We start from the raw sequence: 27692 nt of genomic DNA on the forward strand, positions 1-27692 counted from the left end.
TTCTGTGTTGCCAGCACCTCCCTTTTCAGAAGCAATTATTTCAGAAATCAGAGAAAGTTGAAAAATGACCATTACTCTCAGTGTAAAAAGGCCAGCAAACCACCAGCTATGACATGTGTTTGGAGTCATCCTAATAGCATCAAAATGCAAATGGCAAGCCATGAAATGTGATGCATCTAAAATCAAGTCACCAAGAAATGCAAAACTGATCTCTGCTAACTCACTCTGGCTCCCCTTGTACTGAGACTGCTATTAATGCATAGACTGATCCCTGATTTACACATGTAAAAGCGTTACATTTCCTAAATTCTCTCTCCACAGCTGTTTATTTGCAGTCACTGGCAACTCCTGAGCAAGTGAAATACACAGTATCACATATGACAAATTAGCAGTGTTGAGAGAACGTTTGTTAGGAATCAGCTGTTTGAATTTTCCTTTCCATTTAGTAACTTACAGCTTTGTTTTTCCTACAGAAAAAGCACGAGACATTTGCTAATGACTATGTGGATCTACACATCCTCCCACTGAACCCGGCAGGAAAGGTCCCCCAGACTTCTTGAGAGAATACGTCAGCTCATGGTGAGCACTGGTGAAGGCGCTGCATTACAATCAGAAGTCCAGCTCCCATCAGGTGTAGGAGACTACTGGAGTAATCTGAAATTCCTCAAGAGGGTGCATTTCATATCCCAACCTGAAGACAGATTTTTTTTTTTTATGTGCTTCCTTATGTCTCTACCCAATTCTGTGTGATGCACTGACTGCTAACAGTAGTTTCACATCAGTTTGCACAGACATAAATATACATGACAGGAAACAGTGGAACATGGAACTACTGATGATTGTCCTAAAATCTCTGGGATCTGAATGCTCCAGACCATATGCACCTATGTGTGGAGCATGAAAACTACAGATACAGGACCTGTTCAGTGAAAAAATTCTACTGGTCTTGTTGAGGTGAGGTCCCACTAGGTCTGGCAGAAACACTCCTGGTAAGAGTCCAAGCAGTCTTCTTCTCAAGGATAAAGAGAGCACTAAACAGAAACGTACTTAAGACAATTTTTACTTGTCAGCATGGGTGAGGAGAGAAACACAGAGGTAACTACATGTAAATGATCACTTGCAGTAATGGAGAGCACTGACTTTCTTACCTCTGTGGCTGCAGAACTGCCACCTAGGTCCCGGGAGACAAAAAGGTTGACAATGGGCCTACTTATTCGCTGAGTTGCCAGAATTAATGCCAAAGGCCACCAGAAACTCAGCATCTTCCTTATTGTAGCCTCTCCCTGCAACACATAGGAAAAAATTAAAAAAAGAAGTGAGTTTGGAAAAAAACATGCAGTACTGAACCAAAAGTACAGAGAAAAGATTTTTGCTTTTCCCACCCATTGTCAGTTTGGTACATTCATTTCAATAGTTTTCAACATGAGGAGCCTAAAATATTTTCACTCATGTTAGTAATACTGATTCAAAAGAAGCTGTGTCATGGATATCAATAAATAATGCATAAGGTATGTATTTGAATAATTTGTTCTGGCTTCCAAAGATATGTGAAAACCAGTATGACATTCGAGGAAAAAGAGGAATTTTGAGACCTTCTTCCCTGTGAAATAACATGCCTGCTTAGTTCATGCTGTGCTGTTTTACAGCTCAGTACAGAGCTCAGTACAGAGGTGCTCAGCAGACATCACATCCATACCACAGGAAGCATTGCCTCATGTGTGCTATTGCTGGAATAGTTTCTACCATGCCTCTTTAAGTGAAAATGTTTTTTCCTGCAGGACAGAGAGAGGAGGCCCTTCATGCCTCCCGTGGTTTAATACAGTATTATAACACAAAGCAAGTTTAAAATTATTGAATTCAAAAAAAGCACAAAATATTAAGACATACCCCCATTTCAGGCCCACTTCTGTCAGGAATGACATCATGTATGTTCCTGTAGTATCCGAGGCATAACGTGGTACATCGGACAAGTGCTCCCATGTATAAGGACAAGATTGGGATCAAGAGAGGCTCCCTGCACTCCAAGTGACTGTGAAGCAAAATGGCTACAAAAACAACCTGCAGGGCAAACAAATAAATCATTAGTAATTTGTGTTTCTTTAGGGCCAACATATCTTCCGTCTGACTCCAAGCTAATCCATCTGAACCAACAACCATGTGTGACTACAGTATCTATGTGACTTCAATCGAGTTTGTGGCATTTGAAACTTAAGTCAGGACCCCCACCCCATTATGTCATACAAATGAGAAGAACAAGAGTTAACATCATACAGAAGCTCTATTAAACAGTACTTGAAGGTATGGGCAGGTGTCAAACTAGGAGCCATAAGTAGGAGAAGGTTAGCATCAAAGTCTGGCAAGGTCTGGCAGCAAGCATGTGGCTGAGTGTTACCCTTTCCAGGAGAATGTGCTATTCTGATATACAATGAGGCTGGAGACGTGCTTCTAGGGTCAGCTTCTAAGCCCTACTTTTTTGGGGGGGAGGAAGTGGCGATTAAAAAGCCAGATGTTTTGAAGTATTCACTTCAGCATTTAGAAGCAGGAGGTTTTATGCCATCCTAATTTTCTACTTTTTTGAGTGAAATTTCAGTATTTCATCATTCTCTCCTCAGCTGAGTGCCACATTGATGTAAATGAAATGGAAACTTTTGGGCTAATGAACTGCTCATAATTCAGTCTCATAAGATTAAATGTTCAATCCAGAAAATGTAAAGGAATTGATTAATATGATATTATTCTCTTTTTAAGTACAGAGCTGATGGTGTGCCTGTTAAATTCCAAATGTCTCTGGATAAGGGGGCATGACTGCGAAGCCAACTGTGTTTGGTGCTGTGAACAGCAGAATCAAGGACAACCCTGCCGGGACATGCTGGCATTCAAGTGAGTTACAAGAAATACAGAACACATTGTTCAGGGGCAGATTCTCTCCTTCATTGCTAGAGCTCAAGAAATACTTAAGAAAAATCACACCATGCAAACGTGTATTAGGCAGGCCACACTGTTTATAAGGGTTTGCAAAACTGCTCCTTTGAACCTTACAAAAGAATTGCTTTTCAGTAAACAGAAGCAAAGTCAGTCACAAAAAGTGTGTCTATGAAGCTATCCAAGGAGAATTAGCTACTGCCTGCACACCTATACTTATGAAGGGAGCAGATGTAGGTATACAGAGTTCTGGGGTATGAAGAGTCACAACTTTTTGTCTTCTGGATTTGCTCTTGCTCTGCGCAATATTTTGTTGAGAGAAAATGACAGGTGTCTTATTCTTCACAACCCTGGCATGCCACTTGCCAACCATTGTGGAAAGGGCATGTGTACCATGGCCAAAATAAGAATTTGTTTCTGTATTTAGCTGTATATGACCCGACATGCATCTAGTGTCAGCAAACTTTGTAGGCCACATTAGAACAAGAGCAGATCCTGAGGGTTAAAGTCATTTACAGTAATTGGTATTATCTTCAGGGATTTAGTGTAGTACTGTAGAGGGGCAGACCTGTCAAACATAGAATAGCAGCTGACTGAATGGTTCAACCCGGTTTATGGCTCGCTCATATTCAGTGGGAGGAAAATGCAACTAAGTGCTGTTGACTTCATATTTCTTTTGACGTTGTACTCTTATTATCCTCTTTCTTACCCAGCCATTACACCATTCAGCTGGTAATGGGGTAGTACAGCTACCATTTTACAGGTGTTGGGACTCTCCATTTCGTAATATTTTTATATATGCTTTAAAAAGAGGGCTGTATATTGGTTCTCAAGTACTACAACAGTGGCCATCAGCAATGTGTATGAATGTTGTTTTTTAAGTGCGTCTAGTACAAAGCAACAGGATAGTTAACACCTCCCTTGCAAATGAAACGTGGTCTTCTCTGCATCACCCAGGGGCTATCACCACAGATCCCTTCTGCTGCAGTTCTGAGCCATCACCTTTTGGAGCAGTAAGAGCAGTGCCACACTAGCACTCAGAAGATGGCTTACACTACTGCATTTCACTAGATTAGACAGCATGTGCAAAGCTGACAGGTGAACTGGAGAATCAAGTCTTCACTTCCCCACCTACAAGCCCTACTCAGGATTTCAGTGCAGCTGTGCAAAGTGTGGGGGAGAATGCACAGGGAGGAGAAAGGTCTCTTTCAAAGCACTCCATCAGCCTCAGGATTGGTAGCAGCCATCGGTTTCTTTGCCTAACCTTTCTTTTTGCCAGATGTACACATGTGTATGTAACTTGTTTCTCAGCCATTCTGAAACAGGGTTGTGGAGGTGCTGGAAGACATGGCTCAAAACAATCCTGGTTTCCTTCTCCTGACAATGGTTTGGGACTGATTTGATCCAGTCAAGTGAGACCAGCCTAAACCACAACTGTCAGCAAACAGCCTACACACAACAGGGAAACAGCCAGAGAATAGCACACAAGATTACTTCCTCTGGTGTGTTGTTCATGGTAGAGAGAGAAGGCAGTCTCTGTGCAAGAGAGTTCCTGTTTAGGAAAGCATCTAGTGCTTAACACAACAAAAATAGTGACTGCTAAGAGGAGTCATTACCTGAGCTATGACATCTGAGATGGAGGCACATCCCACTAGGAAACTGTACTTGTGTTTTAGCAGAATCCCAGCATGGGTCCATGCCTGAAAAAAGGCAGAGAAGAGTTTGGGAAGTGATTATGATATCTGTGAATGATTTCAGGTCCCAGAATGCTGTTTTCTGGTTGTTATGTTGTACACAAATAACTTATAAAGCTCTTTTCTACCAGCAGTACCTGGTGTGAACCTGGGCAAATGTTAAGTCAGTAATGCACAGAAAGCACTGCTGCATTCAGTTCCTCATTGCCAGGGCGGACAGGGAGAATGGGAATAATTTAATAGACTGTATAGAAATTTCTGAGCAGATTAATAAGAAACTGCCCCTTCTTCATAAAACAGATGCTGCACAGGATGGATTACCATAGTAAATAATTGAAGGGAAAAAATCTTTATTCTCTTTCACCAGCTGGATGCAATTCTGAAGTGTAATATTCACTGGCCCACTGAGTTATACCGAGTCATGTCTGGGAAAGAAAACTTAATGATCCAACTTCTTTTTATTGTCAGCTACTGTTTCAACCAGACAAAATAGTAGAGAAAGTGTTAGTGGCATGCCATGAGAAGGTTATCCTTTACCAGTTTTACACGGAAGTAGAGGTATTAAAGAGAGCTGCCATATTTTTATGTTGTGCAGGCCACAAGCAGTAAGCCTGGTGATCTGGGAAGCAGCAGCCCACCCCATGTGTGGCTCTCTTGCCCAAGCATTTGAGATATAGTGGACTTAGCTGTGCTTGAAAAAATTGACGGTAAGAAATATCTTTTCAACACATTTGCTTTGAGAAAATATTGAGCTTATTCCTGTGAGCTCTGCAAGTGATCTGGGAATCCATGGTAAAACCAGCTCTTCCACTACAAATTGAAATGAGAGGACACATACAGACAACTGGTGCAGCTCTTAAGATGAGCAGTGCTTTCCGGCATACAGAGACAGAAACTCTAACAAGGCAGCTGACATTTTTTACATTTGTCGTGATCTCTGGATGTTCAAAGTCTACCCAGATGATGCTTTTTCCAGATAGCAGGAGATGATGTGTCCAGGTATATTCAGTTACTGCTTGCAAAGGACACACCTTCCTTCTGCACACCTCCAGTTTCCCATCAGGTAACAGACTTTGTGAACTATGGTCACCAAAGAAAAAAAATAACATAAATATTAAAATTCAGTTCTGAATCAGGCACTCACCATGGCATCCATAAAAGGGAAGGCAGCAAGATAAAGAAAGGCCCTCCGAGTTTTACTTCCCACTGATTCATCCACATGGTGCAGCTTATTAATAATGTAATACCCCAAATCACTATACGCTGTAGAGACACAAGAATAGGAATGAATAATAAAGGTTACATATGGACTCTGGGTGAGATACTCAGAGGTACCTGAAAGACTGTGACGCCTAGGAGCTCAGACATGCATCTACTTAGCAAACAGCTGCAGGGACTTCAGGATATTACAGCCTCAACAGCTGCTGTTTATGACTAAGGAGTGCTCTCATGGTTCTTTTTCAAGTAACCTTTGGCAGAGGAGTGATAACAAATGGATGGTTTGGGAGATGGGTATAGTAAATGCCACATCTGTTTGCTAAATGAACACACTGGTATTCCAGAAAATCTACTGCTCTTTCATTAACTCAAGACTCTTTGTTATAAAAGCTGTTTTCACCAGGCATTGTGTATTTCATGGGATGTAGTACCTTATAAATTCTGAAACCATCTATTGTCACTACATTCTCATGACATTACTTGTAAACCTGCCCAAAGCTGTAAAAGGAAACTATGAATTGCGAAGGCATGCAAAAAATCACACCTATTATGCCCCTCCCTTACTCTGCCTAATGACCACCTCTGCTGGGACCTGTCAGGGCAATGCGCCCTTCACTGTACAGTCTCTGAGCAGCCTCAACCAGCCTTAGTTTCCTTCCTTATCTAGAGCCAGCATGTCTGGAGCCACAAGTCAGCAAAGGGCACTGCTGGAAATTAAGGGGTTGCCACTTCCGATCACCAGTATGTTATTTCGCTGTCCTGTTTCAACCTGCGACAAGAATTTTTAGTGTTGGGTAACACGCCTCTTGCCAGGTCTCTCTTCCCAAGGCACTGGGTTGAAGACAGCACAGATGCAGGGACTCATCACACAGCTCTCTAAAGAACTGCTTATGTCTCTGTTAGTACCTATGTTATCCAGCTGTTTGAATAATCCCAGAGTCCTCCCCATGACCAGGAATAATGAAGAGCTAGCTATGACTGGAGTCTCTGAACTATGGGGGCTTATATAATATGCACAGTTAAATAATCCAAATAGTTTTTAACCTTTTACAAACTATGTTCTAGACCTGCATATTATTACTTAGTTTCCTCTATATACTTGTAATAGCTGTTAAAAGAATGATTAGGTTGTAAAGTCAACCTCCCAACACAAGTAATGGCAGAATTGCTTGTGCCTGGGGAATCTTACCTCAGTTCTCTTCCATTTGTGTCTTTTCTAAGGTAATTATTTCAAATGCGAACATCTATCTGATTTTCCACTTATAACAAGTCTATTATCATTGTACCTTCATATAGGGTATTTCAGGAAATTTACCCTTTTCATGCATGCAAGTCACATAATCAGATTGACAAATGCTAACACTAGTCATCTAATTCAATCTTTTTAGCTTAAAACTATCTCTCATAATTCATAAACAGTGTTTGGAAGCAATTAAAGAGGAGTTTAAGTCATTGTTTTGTGATGGCTTAGGGATACAGCAGTTAAATGGTTAACAGGACTGAAAAGACTTTCTCAGTCAGAACAAGACAGTGTAAACAAGGTAGTAAAACAGAAGGCAGTGGTATGACAGCACTGGGAACAGGCACGAGCCTGCTTCCAGATATCAAGGACTGCCCCAAAGATGCTAAAATGTTACAAACTCTCCCTTTCCCTATGCTGGTCCCTATCTATATGTCTTTCATCTGAACTATGACTGTTAGACTCACAGTCTCCCAGTTCACCCAGTAATCCCCAAGTTGCTTAGCCATCCTCCTGAGGCACTCCCAGTCTTGTTTCCATTTGAAGGGGGCTGGGGAAGAACTTTAAACCAGTTCTCCAACCTCTCCTCAGTTGACCAGTTTAGTTCTTTAAGCATTCATGTGCTTGTTGCAGCCCAGTCACACATCAAGCATGGCCTCTTTCTATTTTTGCATGATACCCATACACCAATTTTCGCTCAGTATGTTGAAAACTCTCTGTTATGCATGGATTTTTGCCTGGTAAGTCCTTGTGGAAAGCTGATTTTATGGCAGGGGAGCACACGGATGTTTCTGAATCAATTTGAATGAAGAAGTTTGGAAGGCACGTGAAGCAAGCCACCTGTGAGGGTCAGATTCATCGAGCTGTCTCTTAGGTTCTGTTGAAGTTGCTTTACACTTCTCCTACATAAAACCTTAAAAACTGCTGCCAGAAACACACCAGCCTTATTTCCCACATGGGGACTCTAAGTCCAGGTGCTGAGGAACCTGCTTCTGTGGAGGGGCTTCCACCAGCAGTACAATGCTGGGAGGACAGCATGCTGCAGAAGCCACTCTCCGTGCACTGCACCTCGGCTTCACTTGCTTTAAATGAGACTTTTAAAGTGTTTAGAAAGTGAGTAGTAAGTAACTTTTTGGGCTCTAAAAGCCATTGCAATGTTTCTTTTTTTTTTTTTTTTGTTTACTATCACAGAAAAATTCACAGAATCAGAGGGGTCAGAGGCCAAACTACTCTCACTTCTAGGAACAGACTACATGGCTGTAGTTTACTGGCAGGGCACTCTCAAAGGACTTTTACCAGCACAGCCCACAGCACCACATTTTTAAAATTTCTAGAGATATCAGCACTGTGCTCTGTAAGCTTTAAGATTCTTTTTTCTCTCCCCCATCCAAAAAAAGAAGTCTAACTGCACTTTTTAATGTGATTTTGATTTTAAAATCATAATGGCTAAGCTTAAAAGATAGTTTTAAAATAGTCAACTATTCCACATGTCAGTGAAAGCACACAATCACTTTTGCTGATGTCCATGAATGTTTCCATCCTCAGAAAGAAGGACTTGGCAAGCTGAGATTTAATGACAAATATACAGGCATGTGTCTCTGAGCTGTGAATAAAGCAATTGCTGATGCAATTAGAACTTAACCTTGGCCAACCTTACAAACTTATTATGAAGCATGGTACAAAATAACACAGACAACAGAGCTGAAGAGTATTACATGAATCTAAAGCAGATGGCTTTTCCCATTCCTTGCATCATTTCAATCAAAACAGAGAAGTCCAACTCCAAGACAAGCTGCCTGTTTGCTCTCCTCTAATAGCTCATTTATTTTGATATGTCTATGGATTAGTTTTGCTACAGAATTTAAGCAGGAATTCTTGCTTTTGGCTTTTCTAGTTGAGTTTTAAGACCCAGAAGCTTAAGAAATGACACTGAAAACTGCATACCTAATCGGATCTCCTCTTCCCTAGACCGATTTCTCTAACAAGCCAATTACTACCGCATGAACTTCATACATTCTTAAAACAATGGAACACACTCTTAATGATGCCAGCAGTCTCAAACAAAAAGCTGTATCATAGTCATTTTGGAGTTGTCTATTACCCAGCACGTTATACTTACATCATAAAGAAAACAGAAACCCTCATAGGAAGTGATACCATTTACTTTCAGACACAGAGCTACTTATGTCAATATTAGCTTTACTGGAGGAAAAGAAATCCAAAAATGTTTTTGGGTTAAAGCATGTTCTTTTTAGATGCATTCCATTTTCATACTTCACTGACATTTTAAAAAATGAACTTGAAGACTTGAGAAGTAAAAAGCTATTCTGCTGCTTGTCAGAAAGATGGCTCACGTGGCCAAAACTGGTGCTGGTCAGGAGTTTGTTCAGCTAAGTGACTTGGGCAGATAGGAAAACACCAATTTAAAAAAAAAGAAAAATAATTGAATGGCAAATCTTCATTTGGAGGTGGCGCAGGGCACATAGATTTCTTTATGTCTTTGGTTAGCCTGACTTAAAGCAGAAGCAAAAGCCTGTGTCCCCCTTGTGAAAACCCAGATGATCAGAGTGTTTTAGGCTTTGTGGTTCTTTTGCTGATAGTAATAAATGATATTTTTTAAAAAAAACAGCTTAGGAGCATCTCAGTGCAAACTGATTACTCCAATCATCTTTTTCTGTGCTCAGCTCTAGTTCCAAAATTGCATTAGTTGATTTTCCCAAATCTATCCATGACCACTGGGCTCTGAAATTTTAGGTAGGCCAACATCTCATAAATCTCAAAATCAGTCTGTTTTAACTAAAAACCTATCATTGCTATCCTAAAATCCACAACTGATTTGGTTATAGGTTTTCTTCCTTCTTTCTCTGCCCTGCATACCTTGCTGATAAGAAACTGCCCCTGTTGTGGAAGAAGGGTTGGGGCAGCTGGGAAAGCATGTTACCACTTTAGCAACAGGCATCTGAAGATGCTGAAATGGGACACATTTTTAATGAGTAACATTTTATCATATTTTAGAAAGAAAAAAAAAAAAAAGGCAAGCCTGCATTATATTCTGATTTGTGGATTTGTGTTCCTGTGCTATCATCTTTTTCCAGGGCAAAATATTTAGTATGAGCCAGTACAGTGGGCACGTTGGAACAAGACTGACTGGAAAAAATAGCTCAGGTTGTCATAAGGCACTCTGTAACTCCCAGTCTCTAGAAAATACCAGTAGTGTCACACTGGAAGTGGTGGGATTACACCTATGTCTCACTTCTTATGCAGATCTTTCATGTACGTGCAGTGACCATGCATGTGGGAAGTTCAAAAGAATCAGTGGATTTACTAGCAACTGCTCAAGTTTTCCCCTGTGCAATCTGTGCAGCGAGTGGCCCATGCCCACTGGCCTGTCAGTAATAAATTGGCACAAAACAAATCACTCACATGTCTTGACCACCCAGTCTGCTATAAGTTTGCCTGGTTACTAAAGTTCCAACCTTTTTCTCCTGGTGATCACAAATGATCCATCATGTAGTTTTTAATCAGGTGTAGTGGCCACCAGTTACGGATGTCTACTTAAGCAAAGAGGATGTTTCCCCAAAGTAACTTCTGCCTTGTCATTTCCAGAACCTCAGAGAGCTGTGAAAAGTAGTATTAATATGCAAAAGGAAATAAACTTTCTCAGTATACTATTTCTCAGTAAACTAGTGAAAGGCTGATCAATGCTGGTTTATTGCCAAAATAAATGTGCAAGGCTTTCACGACACTGGTGTTAAAAGGACCCACTTAGCATGGAGGGCTTACCAGCAACAGCATGAAATGCACTATGTTAGCATAAAGTTATATAAATGATTTCTCTCCTCTGTCAAGCTGGCAATTTAGTAAGATGTCAAAAATATGCACAGACTGGCTTAGCGTCTTGAATCCCTTCTCTTACAGCCCAATATTCCCACCAAAAGCCAATCTCTGAAATAACGAGATGTTTCAGACCCTGGCTACATAGTGAACTTCCCACCAGGAAACCCTAACTGGTGGCAGTAGCTGCCCCCAAAAATAGCACAAGGTAAGGAAGGCAGCATACTATCTTCTATTTCCAGATAGCAACTGAAACAGCAAATCCAGGAATGCTGTACTGACCAAGGTTTGCAGCAGCATTGTAAGTGGGATGAGAATATGGTTTCAAACCCCTTTGGTCAAGGTCAACTTGTTTCTTGGTTCTTATGGCTACCTGTACAGGGGAGTGATAGGAACTGTTGGTGAGGACTTTGCAGACCTTCATGGGAATGTGGTGGGGTGATGACTTAGGGACCCAGAGCTTGCAGCTGTGAGTTTGAGTGGTTTGGCTCAGCCAGTCACTCCCACAGAGGACTGAGTTAGCCCCAGTGGGGAAGCAGTAGTGGGGAGCTGGTGAAAGCAATGAAGCATGAGTCAGGTGGGTGAAACGGTCTGTTTTGATATTTTAAATAAGTAGAGGGTGCTGTTTGTGAGAAGCTGTGTGTGCAGACTGCAAATAGTCTCTATCACAGTTGGAAATGTGGTGATTCATTGTGGTCACTGTGTTTCTACCACCACTTGTTTTCTTCCTTCTGACTTTTGGTACTCCTCCTTATTTCACTGGGCTTTGTTCCCTGTTCCCTCACGGTCTTCGACAGTCCATGGCAGACAGTCATGTCATCTTCCTTAGCCCCATACACATGGCATGTGGAAGAAATTTGGTCCCCTGAGTGCTGTTTGTTTCTCTTTTTCATCTGCCAAGCATCAGTAACCTGTATTTGTGCCTCCTGTAGATACCCTGTGATAGGCTTGCAGCTGCTGGGGAGTAGCTGCAGGTCCTAGGAGGCTGCCTGTCTGTCACTGGACTCCTTCTCTTCCTCCTGCTAGGCAGGTTGTGCATCTGTGGGTCAGAGAAGAATAATCAGGATTTGAAACAGGTTCAAAGGAAACTTGGAACATAAAACTTGGCAATATCACCCAGGCAATTGGTGCTAGAATCTGACTAACTCCATTCTCTCGGGCGCTCTGCCAGTCTCTGCTGTGGCCTTTGCATATTTTCAGGCATAGACAAGTTAAAATACTAAACAATATTTTGCAGTCTGCCACCATAAGCAGCTGAAAGATTGTGTGAAGCCCTTTAATTCAGACTTTAAAGCATGGTAAATACAGCCTTCTTTTTTCTTTTTTTCCCCAATATCTGTAGAGAGGGCATTTCAGATGTTCTGAACTCAGCAGGACTCTACTTCCAGGCAAAGGCAAGAAACTTACCTGGCATGTTTTCCAACAATTGCCCCAAACACCTCCCTTCAATAAGAAGTCCCACATGGAAAATCCAGCTATATCTTTCACTTGCAAATTTGATAGTTATACTTTAAATTTTCTTAAAAATCTATCACAGCTTAAAATAAAACGTTAGATGACTAGAAAATATTTCTTTATCCAGCTGGCAAAGCCAAAAACTTTGACCAGCACTGGCATGAAAACAAGTGAGCAACTAGAAGAGCAGCTCTGGGGGCTGAAGAAACATTCCAAGCAAAGAAATATGAGAGCCAAATGTACAAATGGCCCAAAGTTTATAATACTGACTCAATAAAGCAGCCTTAACTGTAAACATATTGAAGAAGTGGCCGATTGATACCAATGAATTAAATTAACTTGAATGCATGGATTCAGCCTATAAAATTAGCAACAGCTTATCCCTGACACTGAGTTGCCATGGCTAGTGAGCCGTTACTGTAAGCATTTATTATGACCATAATATGGAGTAAAGGTAAACAGCACAGACCTGTCCTATCAGTGGTGGAATAAGAGACATGATGGTCAAACTGGAGTGCTTGGGAGGCACATAAAGCTGATGAATATGGCTGGCAGCCTATTAAAAGATAAGACCAGGGGCATTTGTATTCACTAGATCGCTCTTGTACCTACTCGGGCAGGAACTGAAATTTATTCTATTCTATTCTATTCTATTCTATTCTATTCTATTCTATTCTATTCTATTCTATTCTATTCTATTCTATTCTATTGCATTCCATTGCATTCCATTGCATTCCATTGCATTCCATTGCATTCCGCTGACCAGCAGCACATGCTGCTCTTGAGATATTAACAGCCCGGTAATGAATGGTGCCTCACTTCCAGGCCACTCTGTAACTTCATGGCAATTCTGGATATTGCCATCACACTCACATTTCCCATCTTTCTGTGATGGAATGATGCCCTACTGCTGGTCATCCAACTTAACCCTACTCCCTGTCAATCAACACATGCTGCCATAAGCTGCTGCATTACTTCCCTCCTCCCATCCCTTAGAGGTCCCAGCTTTTAGGATTTTACCTGTTGCATGCAATGCACTCTCTGCTTCTTCCTCCAGCATCTCCTGTTCCTTGTTGCTGAGGTCCAGAGGTTTTGGCTCTGTAGAATGATCCAGAAGGTGCAGAGAATCTGGTGCATTTCTTGGAGAGAATGAAGTTAAAGTCTTCCAGGTCACGTGGCTTTGTATTGCTGTGGCTGATGTTTGGGTCGATATCCCATTTCTCCAGGCTCTCAGAAACTGGAAAATCCTGTGGCTGCCTTACTTTTTAAGTTCAGTTCATATCTGCTTCAGGGAGCTGGTCTCAGTTTAGCATAAAGCACTCTTAGTAACTACTTCTCTTACAGATTAATTATTCAACAGAAGTGGAGAGTAATACCTGATATTTTAATGAGGATGCTGGCACCTACTTGCTTCGAGTTCTGTACTGTGAGATAAGTAGCAAAGGGATAGGTACAGAGGGAGTACACCGACAATGCCATCAAGTTCTGACAAACAGCCCTACCAAGCACACCGTGAAGTCCTGCTAAACCCATTCAGGCAGATACTACTGGTTGATCATCACTACCCTAACAGTAAGACTGAGCTATCAGCTTCATGCAACCTGTCAACCTTGTCAAAGTTTTGCTCACACACCTGACTGAAAGAGATCAGCAGCATGTTTTGCTGCCAGGCAGGAGAGTCCTGAGGGTAGAATTTGCCACTTAACAAACTGTTTAAAAAATAATAAAAATTGCATGGAAGGGTATGATACCAGCCCAAGAGATTTAATCTCTTTTGCATCTCCTGTTGCACTTATAAATGAAATCTTAAGCCTACAGATTAATCAGTTTGAAGAACAGGCAAGGGAAGCAAATTAAAAGACACATTAATTAGACGTGAAGTGACCTTACCTATTAAGGTATGAAATACAGCAGCTACAGCGCCAGCTACAACCATGCACAAAACTGCTTTGGTCCTGTCTCTCTTGCTGTTCACAAACACCAGACCCACATTTTTGAAGTCACTCATTGGACCTGTGAAGAACTTCATCAGGGAGTATGCCAGCCCATAGCTGGCCAGCATTTCCACAGCATCTTCCTTGACAGCAGCGATGCCCCTATTCAAGGCCTGTTGAAACACAGAAAGAACAAATAATGTAGCACATGTGGAAGTGTACCAAAACCAATCTTTTGCAGCCAGTTTCTGAAGGAAGAAGCACGTTCAGCTCTCTCTGTTTTCAACCCGAGTTGGACCTTATTTCTCCGGGTTCAGCAACCGTAACTTCTGACTTCTGACACAGGCAACTTCATAATTTCATATGGACAGTAAATTCAAGTCAATTAGACTTCAAGATAAGGTAAATATCTATTTCTGAAGTATATAATGGAAATCCTGCTATATCAGAAGTCAGTCTCTTTCCTTTTTAGAGCAATTTTATAACCTGCTAATCATGGATGACACAAAACCATTTAAATACTGCTTTGAGGCCTCAGCCCTGAATTGAACAGTCCTTGCAGGACATCTTTACAAGCAAAAACTCTGATGTTATCATATGCTGAAATTTCAGGAGCTCAAACTTTTTTTTCAGTGTAATGAGCTTTTCACTACATCCCATGTAATTGTTGTGAATAGCTGATATTATCCTAGAATGTTTACTACGAAACTAGGCCAATTATGCATGTGACTAAATATAACTGGTCTCCTTTCATGTATTTCACAAGGTTCTGATCCTATATTCATTTATATCTCCTTGTAGCATTTAAAAAATAAATACAGCACGTCTATTTCAAGACATATTCAGGTTCAACTAACCTATTAATTCATTCTAGGTTCATGAATCGCTGAGAATTAGATGGATTATTTTTATAACTAAGGTGAACCATAGAAAAAATGTGTAACATTGCTTCAGATCCCAGCTTGCACCAAAATGCTTCTAAAATATTGAATAAAAATGACAGAATGATAAATTTTATCTGCAGTGTGACTGCATCAATCATCTGGTACACCCAGCAAACTGTTAAAACAAGATTAGATTCAAAAAGCACAAAGGCTGAAATGCAACTCATTTTCACAAGTTCCGATGGTTCCTATGCGTTACAGCTGATGTGCGCTGACAGGGCCATGGCAATGAGACCAACCAGGGACATCTCGCCAACCCACCCTCCAAATCTCAGTCTATCCACTTAAACAGCAGTTCTAATACTGCTTTTTCTGAATGAACAAACCAGGCAGAGTATCATCAGGTAATCGTGGTGAAGTCCTTCCACTTCAAATGTAAGCATAGTTTTTTAGTTGCAGTCTTTTGACTTTTTCTTCTCCCTTTCAAAGACCATATAAGCAAACAACTCCCACTGACTTCAAAAGACACAGCATCCCCATAGCAGAAATGAGCATTTTCCTTACTGTTCTTTTCCACTCTTTCTGCGAGATGTGCTTTTTTTTTGAAACTAAAGCTGCACTGTCAATGTATCAAAAAGCTGTAAAAAATACCAACTTCTCCATCCTTGGTAGCTGCCAAATTTCTCTCTTGCAGCGTGCTCTGACCTGAACACCTGAGGCTCCAAATGTTTTCATCTGTCTCTCTCCAGTTAATCCCTTCCTGAAAATACCATGTGTTAGATACAGAATATCTGCAGCTGCTATATGCAGCCTTTTCTGGGGTATAGATAATTCCATCTATTGCATCAGTAAGACTTCAAATTATATTAATCTGCAGATGCCAAAACCACCAGTGGGTGCATAAAAATATACTCAAATAATTTGAGGAAAAGATGGCGGCCTCTGAAACGAACAGTCAAGTTTAGCTGTCTTTTGTCATGATGCTTGAGATGATGTTGTAATCGGTATCAAGGTCTATATAGAGCTATAAAGTTTTAATTTAAACTTCCTAAAGATGCTGAATCTCCCCATTGCTGTTGCCAGTAACAGGCAAATAGCCTTAGATTATGCTATACAGAGGGTTCCTTGATCATGGCTTTTGCCCGCTCTTTTGTTAACAGTGAAATAAATTTGGCAGCTTCAAATTAAAGAGAAACAGTTAATTTCAGGTAGTCTAGTTTAAAAGCTTCTCATCACACGTAAACAGGTGAATTATTTCCAGGACAAGTGCTTCCTTTCTGGTTTGGACAACTACTGAATTCCAGAGCCTGTGGAGGATGGTAATCCACTTCTGACAAGGTCCCTGGGATAAACATGGCCTTAGAAATCACCTTCTGTCAAGAGGCATGGTACTATGATACCTCTGCAGAGAGACAAATCTTTGCCGAACACAGTCCTCAAGCCAGGGAAACTAGCTCCGTGTGACTTTGGTCCTGGGGTAGCTAAGTTTTCCATCTAAGTAGGACACACAGAAAGACTTGAGGACTCCTCTTTCTCTCCCTCTCTGCTTTTACAGGCTGAACTCTGATCTCTTTTGTATGAACAAATGACAGCCAAGCAGATACTTCTGAGTAATTTTCCCCAGAGACACACTGTGTACCAGGTAAGGTAACTGGCAAAGGGACTTTTGTAAGAGGTATGCTGCCATTAATTTATACTCCTGTGGAATGGTTGGCTGACATGATGAAATACTGTAGATGTTAGCCCTGAAAAAGCAATCCTCCTAAATGCTTCTTTGGAAAGATCCTTAGGAAGTAACAGTCGATAGGGCTGTGCACAGATCGTTTAGCTTCTGTAGCTTTCTTTTTCCTTTTTCACTTTAAGATGACAATGCAAAAAGTTCCTCATCCTCAACTTCCAAACACTATATGAGAACTTGTGTAGTTCTTCCACCCCATGCACCTTAGAATATTCTTGCTACTGAAGCTGCTGATCTCATATTTGATATCCTTAAATCCATAAGAAATCCCAGATACTTGATAAAGCTGTTTTGGGGTGCAATATGAAAGACACAGGCACTTGATGTTTCATGGCATGTCAGCCGTAAGTGGCAGTTAGTAATCTTCCAGTCTAATTTCCTGTTAGATTTCCACTTAAATATCTCATAAAGGATGAAAAATACAAACAAGGGCAAGGTCTCAATTTTTTTATCTGACTATTTTGTACACTTTTAGTGTGAACAAAAATCATAACAAAACTTCATCAGTAGCATCTGTATTCCATGTTTGTTTCACACACAACAAAGCATATCTCTACAAAGATTTGTGTGGCTTGTCAACGAAATCACACAGAACTAGGTAATAATAATAATGATGACAATATTTAATATGAGACATTAGCTTGATCATACATATTTCAGATGTCATCCTACTTTCAGCTGGCTTATTCACACCAAACTTGAAGGGGGAACTAGGAAATCCAGATGCTGGAAGAAAGACTATTGGTGATGGCACTCTCTCCTGAGTTTTTAATGAACAGCTAACATAATATATTAGGTAGTTAGGTAGTAGGTGAAAATGTCACAGAAAATTGCTATTCATCAAACACTATTAAAACAAATCCACTGACATTGCTGACCCTTCTTTTAGAAATAACAGAAGAAAGCACAGAATACTTCCAGGCTGAGCACGATCTGGTAGGTGCGTGAACAGGTTAGTTAAAGTAATACTAAAATACTTCTCAAAAAGGCAGGCACCAAGGTCTGCAGTTAACTTCTATGCAATGTCTTCATTAGCATATTATGTTAGTGCTAGAAAGATGAAATCTTTACTGTAGGATCCAGTAACAACCCCTTGAGCCTTTCTTATGAATAATTGTGTGCTGTCTCTAATGTTCACTAAAATCTGAGAGGATTAGCATTTTTGAATTCCCATCCAAAAGATTCAAGTCAGAGGAATACCAAATAATACACTTAATGACATTTCAAGCCAGTAACCACATCTTTACAATTGGGTACTGCAGCTGTCTTTATCCTCTTTCTTAGAAGGAACATATGAGAACTCTATCAAATTTCTAGGACATGCATAATGGATGAATCCAACAAACTTTTGCATGCATAGGCAGTGATTTGAAAAGTAACAATTGTGAGAAAAATGTCAAGGGTCTACCTTGTCCTATTTTGCATGAGCTTTCAGCACTATTCACTACTGTTGGCAGAAAAGGTTTGGTTCCAATCTACAGCTACACACCCCTGTTGCCAAAAATTCAAAGTCTGTCTCTTAAGTTGGTTCTACAGAGTTTGACCACTTCTCACATGATCCTCCCTTCCCTGAAACTACTGGATGACTGATGTTTTATTTTGTATTGGATTAGACATACAAAAGCATAAAAAAATCCACTGAGAAAGCCACACCTATTGTATACATCTTCTGCTTTTAAAAATGTTTTATTACCTATATGTACTGCATAGAATTTCAATAGTCTACATCTAACTAGAAGGACAATTTTTCTACTTCATTTGAAGTTAACTATTGACCAGTGCATGTGTTTCAAATAAGACCAAGTAAAATCCAAGAAATGTAATTCTTGTCAGTCCGCAATTTTGCTTTTTCTGGAAGAGCAGACTGTGACCTAGTGGAAGCTGGCATGTTCCTACGGCTTGTTTGAAGCTGGGATTCTGCCTGAGATGTTTTCAAGTCTGTTCTAGCTAGTTACCTACCCAAGGGTGACATCAAAAACCTGCTCAATTTGGCAGTAACTTGGCCAAATGTATGTTTGGTTCAGCAAACATTTGTAACATGTTCCCTCTCCCCCTGCATCTTTCTTCCTAGCTGCCCTCCCCTAAGAGAATGGAAGAGCGCCAAAGTATCCAGTTAAAATGCAAGCTGACGTAGGGGACAGTCTTTCTCCCATGTCAAATAATCTCTCTCCTGATGATTGTTGGCTGAATTTTCATTTACTAAATCCTGTCACATTGAAATCTTCAGTATCAAATGCACCAGCTGGCTCTGGCTGTCCTGCCTCCCCCTGCCTCCGCTGCAGGAACTGCACTGCCAGAGAGATCCCAAACTCTGTAAGCACGGCATAATCTGTGTAGTCAGATAGTCACTGTGTCAGTGCTACCTGAGCATTACCGCATCTGCATCTCTGCTTCTGGCTGGGTTTCTTCTAAAGGCAAGTGCCACTGGTAGGCAATTTGGGGGAAATAGCTAGTGGTCTGACACTTCCATGGACACAGACATAGAGGTGGGAGAAAATGGTGTAAAAATAGCATGTGCACATTTATTCTGGCTCAAGAAGACTGCCCAAACATAGTGTATGAAGAGACAGCCCTGAAGGCGTAGAGGGAGTCTGATCTTGTAGCTTTAAAATGATGACTGAGGAGTGTTTATTGTTTTGGATCTTTTCTTTCTGGTTTTGGGGTTTGTTTTGCAATGCTTTTACCCTAATTCAGTATCTCTAATTTTGGGTCAACATCTGTTGTAGACCATGTGTCAGATGACCAAAATGCCATCTGAGGTCAATTCCTATTAGCCTACTATTAAAATACTTTACTTCCCCCTGCTCCGTTACTAAAGCTAGCTGTAAGAGAACAGCTTGTCACCCCTTGTCCAGAGCGCTGCAAGTGCTGACACTGGTTCAAGCCACTGAAATAATCCCAGTCCCCAACAAGAGAATGAAGCCCTGAACCCTGGTCTGAAGGAAGAAGAGATGCCTGTCCTGACAGAGGGACACCTAGACATCCCCGTGTTATGTGGCCTATCTCTGGAGAGACCATCCTTGGAAAAGCATTAAGACTGCCCTGAAAATGAGAGCTGAAATTTTTCTGTCTCTTGCTGCTTCGGAATGCAAAAGAAACTGCAAATGCAGGGCAGGTGTCAGCGTACCAAAATTTCAATCAAATTTAACCTGCCTGCTTACGTAATGAGAATATGGCCTAGAAGAAAGCCCATATACCCTGGGAAACAAAAAAAACAAGCCATGAAAACTAGAATGCAATCAGTAGCAATTTTTTCCCATTCACCTTACTGAGCAGCAAAGAAAAGCAAGAACGAACATTTTTGCAAGATTCCTACTCTTACCTGAAAAGCCTATTACTCTGTGACCATGATCAGGATCTCAGTTGTTGACACTATCCACTCATCATCCAATGTCAAGGCTTTATGAAAGTGTGTCCTGGGAGAAGTTTAAATAAAGACTCTAAATCCAACATAACGTAATTTTAGAGAGCTCACAGCTTTCACTTGACCTGGGATACATCAGGGAACAGCACTTTTTAACAGGCACAGCCAGGAGGTATAGGAATAATTAGGGCAGCAGTGGCAACAGTGAAAGCAGTGAAAATGGGAAATCCTTCCCACTGCAAGAACTAAGGCAGAGGACAACATATCAAGAAGCTGGAAGAGCAGTTACGGCACACTTCTTTAGAGCATGTACTGCCTGTGTGTAGATTCATGAACAACAACCAGCACAACAAGGCAGAGAACAATACAAAACCCACAGGAGACTTCAGAAGATAATGGCGGACGACCACAGGAAAAAAAACACTCAATGAAGTCAAAATGTGCCTCATTTAAAACTATGTTTGTCAAAGCACCAGAATATTTATGACAGGGAGCAATCTTGGAGGGGTGAATCAGTTGCTGCAGATGGTTGCCTCCCTGTGGGATGTGGCGAACTCTGATCCTGAAGCCAAGACAGCTATGAGCCATGACAGTGGGCAGCCCTTCAGGACACATTCCCCACGTAGTGTCTACTGAACGGGGATGGCTGACACCTGAATGAAGGAGACCTAAACCACTGCCGTTTCCACAAATGGCTTGGAGAAACCCGTCCCCAGAGGTGAGACCATAACCAGTAACTTTTCCTGGCCTTTTTTAGGCAAGCAGTACTTGTAGGGGCACAGGACAGAAGCAAAATCAACATGTCAGAAATAATCCCCTGCATTGTGACTTTCCTGGTATCTTCTGGCTGATGCTAATCAATTGTCCAAAATGTATTTAAAGTGAAACTTGCAAGGGAATGCTCTGCTCTCAAAGCAGTATGCAAACTTTTCATTCAGGTTTCCCTGGAGCTCATCCACAAAGGTGAGAAGCATTTGTGATTACGTTACAGAAGTATCGCAAACTCCAGGCTGAGGTTATTTGTTCTTCACGTGGAGGCCAGAGACTCATTTTCTCTCAAAAGCTATTTCTGTTTCTAAGTCTATGAGTATAGACAAATAAAATTGAGACATAAATTGAGACACATAAAACTAGGAGAAGGTCAGCTCCCTGTCTCTTCAAAATGCCCGGTGGAATAGCTATCATTTCTTCACCAAATTCCATTTTGATTACTTTTAAGTGCTAGAAAACACTGGGGAGGATACAAATGCGTATCACAGGTATCTACACACAAAGAGTATTTGCCTTAATAACAAGTGATACAGTATCTGCAGCAGTGCTCCTTTTTTTTTTGATTTTAATTTCTCACAGAAACAGGCTCTCTTCTCTTCCTCACATTATGCACCAAAGTAAAGAGTAAGCTGATTTACTATCAGTTGCATATTTCATAAAATCGCATTTTCTCATGTTTATAAATTAAATTTCTGCAAGGACTGTTATAAGACTTGTTTGTATGCACACAGCAAATTTAATCTACACAGGTCCCATACCTGTCAGTCTCCCACAACTCTGGCATCTTGCCTTTTTATTAGCATTAACTCAGTCTCTGCTGAAACACTCCTCACTGCGCTCTCCTCCTGAAACGGAGATTGCCACTTTCTCCACAATGACACCTTCTCACCAGGCTAGGTTTGGGTTGGAAGGGGCCCTTGGGGGCCAGCTGAGAGCACTGCCTCGGGCTGAACGTCTCCAAGCTGTTGTGGACAAGACCCCTCACCTCACCTGGGCAACCACCCTGAGAGGCCACCCTCACCCTGAACCTTAACATATAACCAGAATTGGCATCTGAAGATCCATGGCTATCTCCCTTGCACATTAAAACACACTCTCCTGTCAGCGAAGGCCACACTGCTCGCATTGGCCTGAGTCTCCATTTCCCATATTTCCCCTTCCTTTCCTGAAAGATCTTTTGCTTCATCACTCTGTACCACTTCTCCTTGCTTCTCCAAAGACCTGTTCTGTACCACTTCTCACTTTCACCAAAGATCTTGTCCTTGACAATAACTCACCTGTATTTTCACCTCATGGCGAGAAATTATTTAGCTTCACTTGCCTTCCAATTTTCACCCTTCCTGTTCTGCTGTTACTGGCTTTTTCATAGATCCTGTATGTAGTGTAAGTCCATTTTTTCCCCTTAAAAAAATCAGCCTAGGGAAAGACCTAAAATGAAAAAAAAAAAATCCAAACAAGTACTTTAATGTATCTACAAAAATACTTTTGCCAATTGCAAGAATATGGGAAATTAATGAGGTTTGTTCCCTGGCTTTATAGTTTTTTTAACCATTTTCCTTAAAATTTTCATGTTAAAAAAATCTTAATGTATACAGCATTTGGTGAAAACTTCTGAAATTTGACAAGGGCTATCAAAAGTGCCCTTAAAATAGACCAAAACTTGGCCAAGCATCTTCAAAGTATGAGTTGCACAGGTTCAGTAGAACTTGTTCAACTACTTTAACTGCACAGAAATCTCATCTGTATTTCAGCTGTGCTGAGTGTGTTCCTGGGCATTAAGCTTAGAGCAGTGAAGGTCAAGCACCACACAAGACACTGTATAGGTCCAAGTCCTTAACGTACCAGGAGACAACGAAACACTACTATCATTCACTCAAAGCAAAAGGGAGAGCATTTCTCTTTCCATTAACTGAAGTTGCAGTACCCTACTAAGACTTCTTTCTCTCAAGAATTGTGAGGTGGTTTATTTTCCTATCTTAGCTCTTGTGAAAAGGACCCCAGAGGCCAGAGCTGTAAAATTTACTTTTACTGCTTCATCTCTCTTATCTCTGTACACTTTCCACTCTTTGTTAGTGATTAAGATCACATATCCTCCTACTTGGAAGACAAATAATTGGCATTTCCTCTCAATTACCTTTCCACCTGGAATTTAAGGGATGTAATAATTATACCCAGCAAACTCTGTGAGAGCCAACAATCAAATTCAGGGCTGTCAATACTGCAGCAGAATATTTTAGTATCATTGCATGTACTATCCTACCACTTCGTGGCTGCTCTAGAGACTACCCTACTGCTGCTATCATTTACTTACTAATTTTGCCACAGCCAGAACTGGTAGTCAGCTGGGAGAGGTGGGTTACTTGTTAGATTATGGCCGTGCAAACAGGTATTTTGGGGTTCGGTGTAACAAAGAAGTGGGAGCCTCCCAAGATGAATGTCCTGCAAGGGGAACCTTCTGTTAAATCAGCAGCTGATCCCTTTGGGAAGTAAATCCTTGAGACACTGAGTTCAGTGGTATATGTCCAGGTTGTTTTGATTGAAGAAGATGGTGAAGTTCAGCCTCAGTGACCATGTACCGGATGGGACTAAAACAGTTTCAGATAATGGGGCTGTAAGGGAAGACACTCACTGTGCAAAAATAGACTTTTTCTTTAAATCACTTTCAGATGTGACTAAAGTCCAAGTTAGTCACTCAGAAATTGAAAATGTCAGAATTAGGGGGGGCTACCTTTTGTTGTCTCCCCCAGTGTAGTTCAAATTCATCAGTAGTCAGCAGCAGACCAAAGTAAGTGTAGCTTGCAAACTGCAACCCTTCTGTTGCCAGCGGAGCTCCCCTAGACATTCAGAGCTCCCTGGAAGTGTCATCACACATGTCTGCTAGGCAGAATATGTAAAGCAACCAAGTCTCTGCCATTTAATGAACAGTACTTGTACACGATGAAAGGCTAAAGCAAACTGAAGCGTCTGCAGGTTTTGTTCATTCGGCCTGGGTAAATGTTCTCTGTCTCTCACTGCAGACAGGATAGGTAAGGAGCCTGCTGAGCAAATGCACAAAATTCTTGACTTGTCATATGGCTGGACTTAGGAAGAAGAAAGGCAAATAATTGCAGTTTGGTCTTTCATCCTCCTCAGTACTGCACTATGTCAAAAAAAGAAAGAACAATCTATAAAGTACATGTCAAAGCTACTATGATTACAAAAAATTACCATCAAATAAGGCTTCTGTGCCTGACTTAAGAAGCGGGAGCTTGCCCAGCTGGCCCTGAACATGTAGTAGAGCCCTACCTTTATGCGTACTTAGTGCACTATGCAATTATCTGCTGTCCATTAGCTTACTCTTAAAGCATTTACCTCCCCATGTGGCCCAGCACAGACTTGTTACCATTTGAGGTCCGTGATTTTCATCAGCTGTTGTGTCAGGAGCAGGGAGCTCGGCTGGTTAAGGTCCGTCATTAAGCAGCTGTTCCCTCCAGCATGCTGCTGGCTAGGCAAAGCAGAGTTTGGGCTACACAAAGCAGGGTTTGTTAGGTGTGAGTGCCTGCAACTGCAAGTGTAGAGCTGCCAGATTAGCTCATGTCTTAATTGCTTAGAAGCGACAAATAGAGGGCACCCAGATCACCAGCCTAAATACAAACTTGGTGTTTCTGCTACCGGACATGCCCATCGTAAACAAAGTTCATAACATCGGTAAGAAAACCTTTCATTTGTATCTGTTTTTCTTTCCCTTCCATTCTTATCCTTTGTACCAGCTTTATTAGGATGAGATTATTCAGTCAAATTGGAAACAAACTGTGGACAGTGACAGTGATTTCCTTTATCTAGGGCTGGTGAATTTATTGCAAAACATGTTTTGAAGCACTTCCAGTTATTACAGCACTTTCCAATGCTCCAATACCTGCAGAAAGCAATGGTCTCACTAAAGCAGTAATTCTGCCTCTAGAATTTGACCTAATGTATCTGTTTAAAATAAATGGGAAATGGGTGGTAAAGACGTGGGGGTGGAGGAAGACAGAAAGGAGAATGGGTAAACTTTCTCCAAAATATTTTTTTTTTTTTCTCAGAAAATCTAATCTATTCTCTCAGCCTAAGCTTTGAGAACCTTGAACTTCTCTTCCAGTTCTGCAGGTGGTGTTGACAGGATTGGCTAACATTTCCTTTTAAAAATAGCTCAACTGGTTCTCCTGGTATCCAATGACATGAAGTCAACAAGTCAACTCACAATGAAATTATTGCACATGGGTTTTTCCAGGTGTGGGTGTACAGAGCACAGATAACTAAGAAGTTTCTCTTGAAATCATGCACTTTTTTAAACCCCCTATCTTTCACAAGGGGAAGCACAGTAATATTTCTACATAAGCAAGGCTGAAAATACACTCTCTGACCTAGAAGAGCAGGAGGCCATGGGAGAACCTGATTACTCTTGCTTATGTGATCTCATGGCAGCTGGGAGCCCAATTGCTTCTGTTATAATAAATGGCTTTCCATGATAATGGAAATATAGGTAAAATACCAATTAATCTGAAATGCAATCAGGCTAGATGTGCTCTGTCCTTACTGGATTTAGTAATAAAAGGGAAAACTGGAAAATGTAGCAAGCTTCAAGCTTTTCCTCTGTACCTCTTGGGAACACGTAAGTTACACAGGGACACAAAAAAGTATTCTTTCTGAATATACTGGAACATACAAATCCTAGAGCCAGAGGTTCACTAGAGTCACCTCTAAATGCCTGCCTGTTACATCTTCACCAAATCCTTGGCTAATGCTTCTACTCAGAATTCCTTAAGCAGTACCTAGGCAGCCTTCTCCTCAGGGAAGAGACTTGGAAGCACCCATGGAGTTGTAGCAAGCCTTGTAACTTTTATTTCTACGTGTCTGGCAGGGGTGAGTCTTAACCAGAAGTGCAGTCACAAGCGACTTTGTGAGTGTTCTTGATTATGCCAAATATGTGGTATAATTTGAAGCTTAATCTCATTTCCGAGGTGTCTATCCTGCAGTCACAAAATCCAAATTAAAAAAAAAACCCCAACATTTAAGTTTCTTCCGGCTGAAGAGGTGATCCAACACACAGTGGATGGGTTCCTCCACTGACTGAGGAACTGTAAATGGTGCCACAGTAATTCTTAAATGGGTTCTGCTGTCCAACAGCATCTCTACAGACACCTTCAGCAACAGAGCACCCACCATCATGAGACACCTGGTATATAAGCTCAATGATCTCTTAGCCTTGTGCCTACACCACTTAACTTCAGGCTTAAAATTATCTTCACTGACTTTCTCATTCTTGCATTCCTTATGACCTGATGCAATGATCCCTTCTTATTAAAAGTGATTCTTTCAATAGCAATGAACATTTTTGTACTAACCCCACTCCCTCTAACTACTCAACTGGAATTGCATAGTTAAAACTTACTAGCTCATTTTCATTTGTTTTATACAAGCACAAGACCCTGATTTATGAAGTTCAGTAAAAACACCAAGGGATTCCCAGAAGTTTAAGTGAAACTGATGCTGAACATCATAGTGCAACAGGTAGTTTTGCCTAGTAGGTTCTCTCTCTGAGTCACTGGTATAAATAAGGGATTCCCTTACTCTGGATTTCAAAAGTGGTAAGAAATGCAATGAAGATAGACTATCTACCATTCTTTCACAGTAGTACTCTACATTGCACAGAGGTTCACTGGGAGAACAGCCTCCCGTCACAGTCCCCCCAGCCCCAGCCCAGTCTCGTTCTGCTTTCTGAGGCATTTAATACCCTATTTCCACAAAGTCAGAGGAGACACAATCTCTTTTCTATCTTCTCCATACCTGTTTTTTTTTTTTTTTTGTCCTCTTGCTGATGTGCAGGGAAGTACGCAGGATGTAAAACATTAATCCAGCACAGCTAAAATTTATCTCTGAGCTGCTTTAATATGAAATACAAAATTGGCTTTGGATGGGCATCCTGCCAAGATTCTTGGGGGAGAGAGTAGAGTTGAGTGTCACACTACTGCTGTTGTGGGGATCGAAAAATTGAGCTGGCTTGCTTTGATAGCATAGTATGGCCTATAAGCAAAGTCTTCACTACACTTCTCTGTCCACAAGAACAACAGATTACAATTTATTCTTTGCTGAAATCTTCAGTGCCAGAGGACAGAACACAAGGTACAAGGCTGAAAAAAACTGAAGAAAAAAGCACTAATTTGCAAAACCCTGGATGTACATGTAATAAAAGGACCAACATTAGTATGGACAAGTTGATGGTCTCTGTAACTAGCTATATTTGCCTTAACAAAACTTGTAAACTTGCAAGGGGGGGGGAGGACACAAACATGGTATTTTTCTATGATAATCTACCCAAACTGCTTGCATTCTCTCTGACTGTACTGACAACTCTTGTAGGGCTTAGCAATAAAGCAGGAAACAAAGGACACATTTCAGCTCAGCTTCCGTTTCTGAAACGGTGGGTGTAAACAACTTATGTTGTATTTCCAGGTCCATGGAAAAGTGCAGCACAAGAAACTATAATGGCTTCATCCTTGGGGCTTAACAACAGGTTTTAAAACCCTTCTTGTACACATATTCTATCCCCATTCATCAGTTTATTTCGAGGTACTCTTTTTCTACTGAAAATAATATCCACAGTGGATACTTCCTTTCCA

At 41.0% G+C, this 27692-nt stretch overlaps 1 protein-coding gene across 4 annotated transcripts in view; it reads right to left on the reverse strand.

The window, feature by feature from the left end:
• The window catches only part of ANKH (ANKH inorganic pyrophosphate transport regulator), a 110528-nt gene that overhangs the window by 38027 nt on the left and 44809 nt on the right, over nucleotides 1-27692 (reverse strand). Inside the window, exons 2-7 of one of the 4 annotated variants that reach the window (XM_074826263.1) lie at nucleotides 20242-20335; nucleotides 14254-14470; nucleotides 5761-5879; nucleotides 4539-4622; nucleotides 1888-2058; nucleotides 1149-1283 (exon numbers count right to left, since the gene is read on the reverse strand). In XM_074826263.1, coding sequence (XP_074682364.1) covers nucleotides 1149-1283; nucleotides 1888-2058; nucleotides 4539-4622; nucleotides 5761-5879; nucleotides 14254-14425 — 681 coding nt within the window. In that variant the 5' untranslated portion in view covers nucleotides 14426-14470; nucleotides 20242-20335. Of the gene's footprint in view, nucleotides 1-1148; nucleotides 1284-1887; nucleotides 2059-4538; nucleotides 4623-5760; nucleotides 5880-13383; nucleotides 13655-14253; nucleotides 14471-20241; nucleotides 20336-22331; nucleotides 22522-27692 lie in introns of those variants that run through there. The other 3 variants (XM_074826273.1, XM_074826254.1, XM_074826283.1) reach the window with 3 other exon arrangements.

Source organism: Strix aluco, chromosome 1, assembly GCF_031877795.1.
Source record: "Strix aluco isolate bStrAlu1 chromosome 1, bStrAlu1.hap1, whole genome shotgun sequence".
Taxonomy (NCBI): domain Eukaryota; kingdom Metazoa; phylum Chordata; class Aves; order Strigiformes; family Strigidae; genus Strix; species Strix aluco.